Here is a 2,166-nt window from a genome sequence, read left to right on the forward strand (position 1 = left end):
ACCTTATATTTTTTATCATATCCAAATGGCGTCGGGGGAGGTATTCGACTACAATAATATATTTTTTTAAATATTGTAATCATTATGAAATCTACATTTGTTCTAAAAATAACATTGCACAACAAGACAGTAATGCAAGATCTAGTAACAGCATTTTTAAGATACAGATATTTTAATTCTCGTTTTCTATTATTAGAAGTTTAAGATTTAGTCATTTTTTTAGCCGCGGCATAGCGGCTCATAGAACGGCTCTGAGTTTTTTGTTTTTTCAAGTACAAACTTTAAGCTCAGAGTTCCGTTATTCGTGACTGATTTAATTACAGTTTGGGATTCAGAAGGTCAAATCCTTTCGATTGATGTATTCGACCACGCCCAAGGTCTAATAGATTAATATACTCTAATCCTGCCTAAAATAATTTCAATTTGAGGGAAGAATGGTATAGGTCCTGATGAGTAATAAAATTGAATCAGGTATACGCGGGCTTCACGCATTGTATTGCTGGTGCACAAAAATATAGATAATAAAATAGAAAAAAAGGTCTCATAGATTAAGTTACTCTAATCCTGCCTAGAATATTTTCAAGTGCCGCGGCTATTGAGGATTCCCTCTTGTTAGTACCAGAATAGACATTGACTTTAAAAAATTGTGTAATATTAAAGTAAACTTTACCGCTGTAGCGTGTAGCAAGTAATTTATAAATTGGGAATATACAAGTCTACATTCGAAAGACATTATCCTATAGCTATTTTCTTTTGTATTTTACTTTGTGCCTTACCCGTAAATTTATCAAAATGGATATCAAATTTCAACGTGAGTTCATAAAGTAATATCAGTAATATATTTTCTGATTAAGAAGCTTACGTCTATTGAAAACTAAGCTTAAGGCGAGTTCTTGTTTTTCTTTATCGATGTGGAACTTATCTGGTTTAACTGTGCTGTAATGATCTATACTAACGACAGGTGGCTAGATTCCCACAGCGTCCAGATGAACAGGATATCATGTAAGGTAAGGGTAAATAATCCAAGATGTGTGTGTAAGCAGGCGAAATGAAACACTGGTAATCGTTATTGTACTGCCTTACAGGTGAACGGAAAGCTGATAAATAACATAATGACACTTAACGGTATTAACAGGATATTGCTGTAACGTTGTGACACGAGTGAAAGCTAAACTTGGTTATGGGACCAGCTGGCGAATGGTCAAAGATGATGCTTATTACTTAGAACAAGAAGGACTGAGTGCTCCCGAGGTTAAAACAAAAATATATTTCTCATAAATCAAAAGAAGACTGAAATAATAATGATTACACAACTGACTATCAAGATCATATCCACCACAATACGATAGATGCGAAATCAATCAGATACTGTAACCTCATTAAAGGGCCAACAGAAATATTTTTGTAGAGAAACGAGACAATCAAATATTGTAATCTCATTACAGAGCCAAAACAAGTCACTATAGGACATAAATGAGACGAATCAGATATTGTAACCTCGTTATAGAACCAGTAGAAGTCACAAAGTGATAGAAGCAAGACCAATCAAATACTGCAATCTCATTACTTGTCCAATAGAAATCAAAGGGTGGAATCCGAGTGCGCTGCTCCTCTATCTGCCTTTGGTGATGCGGATCAAATAAAATATGAAGGAAAAGTTATGCAGTTAAGTACGACAGGTTTAGGATTCACTGTTCTTGTTAGATTTTGATCATTACAATAGACATTACCGTTATCGTTGTTTTTGGTTTCCCTGGTGTGTATTTTATAAATTTCACTGTTCCTTAAAGAATGTATACAGGATTATCATTTTTGAGGACACTTTTACTTAACCGCCACTAATAAAAAACCCGGACATCATGATAACAGTAAAACGAGAGATGTAGTAAAGAATAAAAATACATAAAAAACAGGCGAGTCCATAAATATAAGTTTTCTTTCTATGGCGAAATAAAAATGTCTAGAGACGTGATATCTAGAACCACTTGCTATGATGCTATTGCCCAATATAAAAACACTCCTTAAAAGTAGTGGTATAGCGATAAGTTTATGAATTTACAACGCTAATATCCAGGATTCGAGTTCCCGCGGTGGACACAGCAGATAACCCAATGTAGCTTTGCTCTAAAACAGGGGTCACCAAACTACGGCCCGCGAGGTCAGTTC

At 34.8% G+C, this 2,166-nt stretch overlaps 1 protein-coding gene across 1 annotated transcript in view; it reads left to right on the forward strand.

Moving 5' to 3' along the window:
• The first annotated feature begins 792 nt into the window (after positions 1-792).
• LOC111087628 (microtubule-associated protein RP/EB family member 1-like) overlaps positions 793-2,166 on the forward strand; it is a 13,012-nt gene continuing 11,638 nt past the window's right edge. The window contains exons 1-2 of the mRNA XM_022394917.1: positions 793-811; positions 1,136-1,251. Of these exons, the coding sequence (XP_022250625.1) occupies positions 793-811; positions 1,136-1,251 (135 nt within the window). The remainder of the gene's footprint in view (positions 812-1,135; positions 1,252-2,166) is intronic.

The sequence above is a fragment of the Limulus polyphemus genome, unplaced genomic scaffold, assembly GCF_000517525.1.
Source record: "Limulus polyphemus unplaced genomic scaffold, Limulus_polyphemus-2.1.2 Scaffold2396, whole genome shotgun sequence".
NCBI lineage: Eukaryota > Metazoa > Arthropoda > Merostomata > Xiphosura > Limulidae > Limulus > Limulus polyphemus.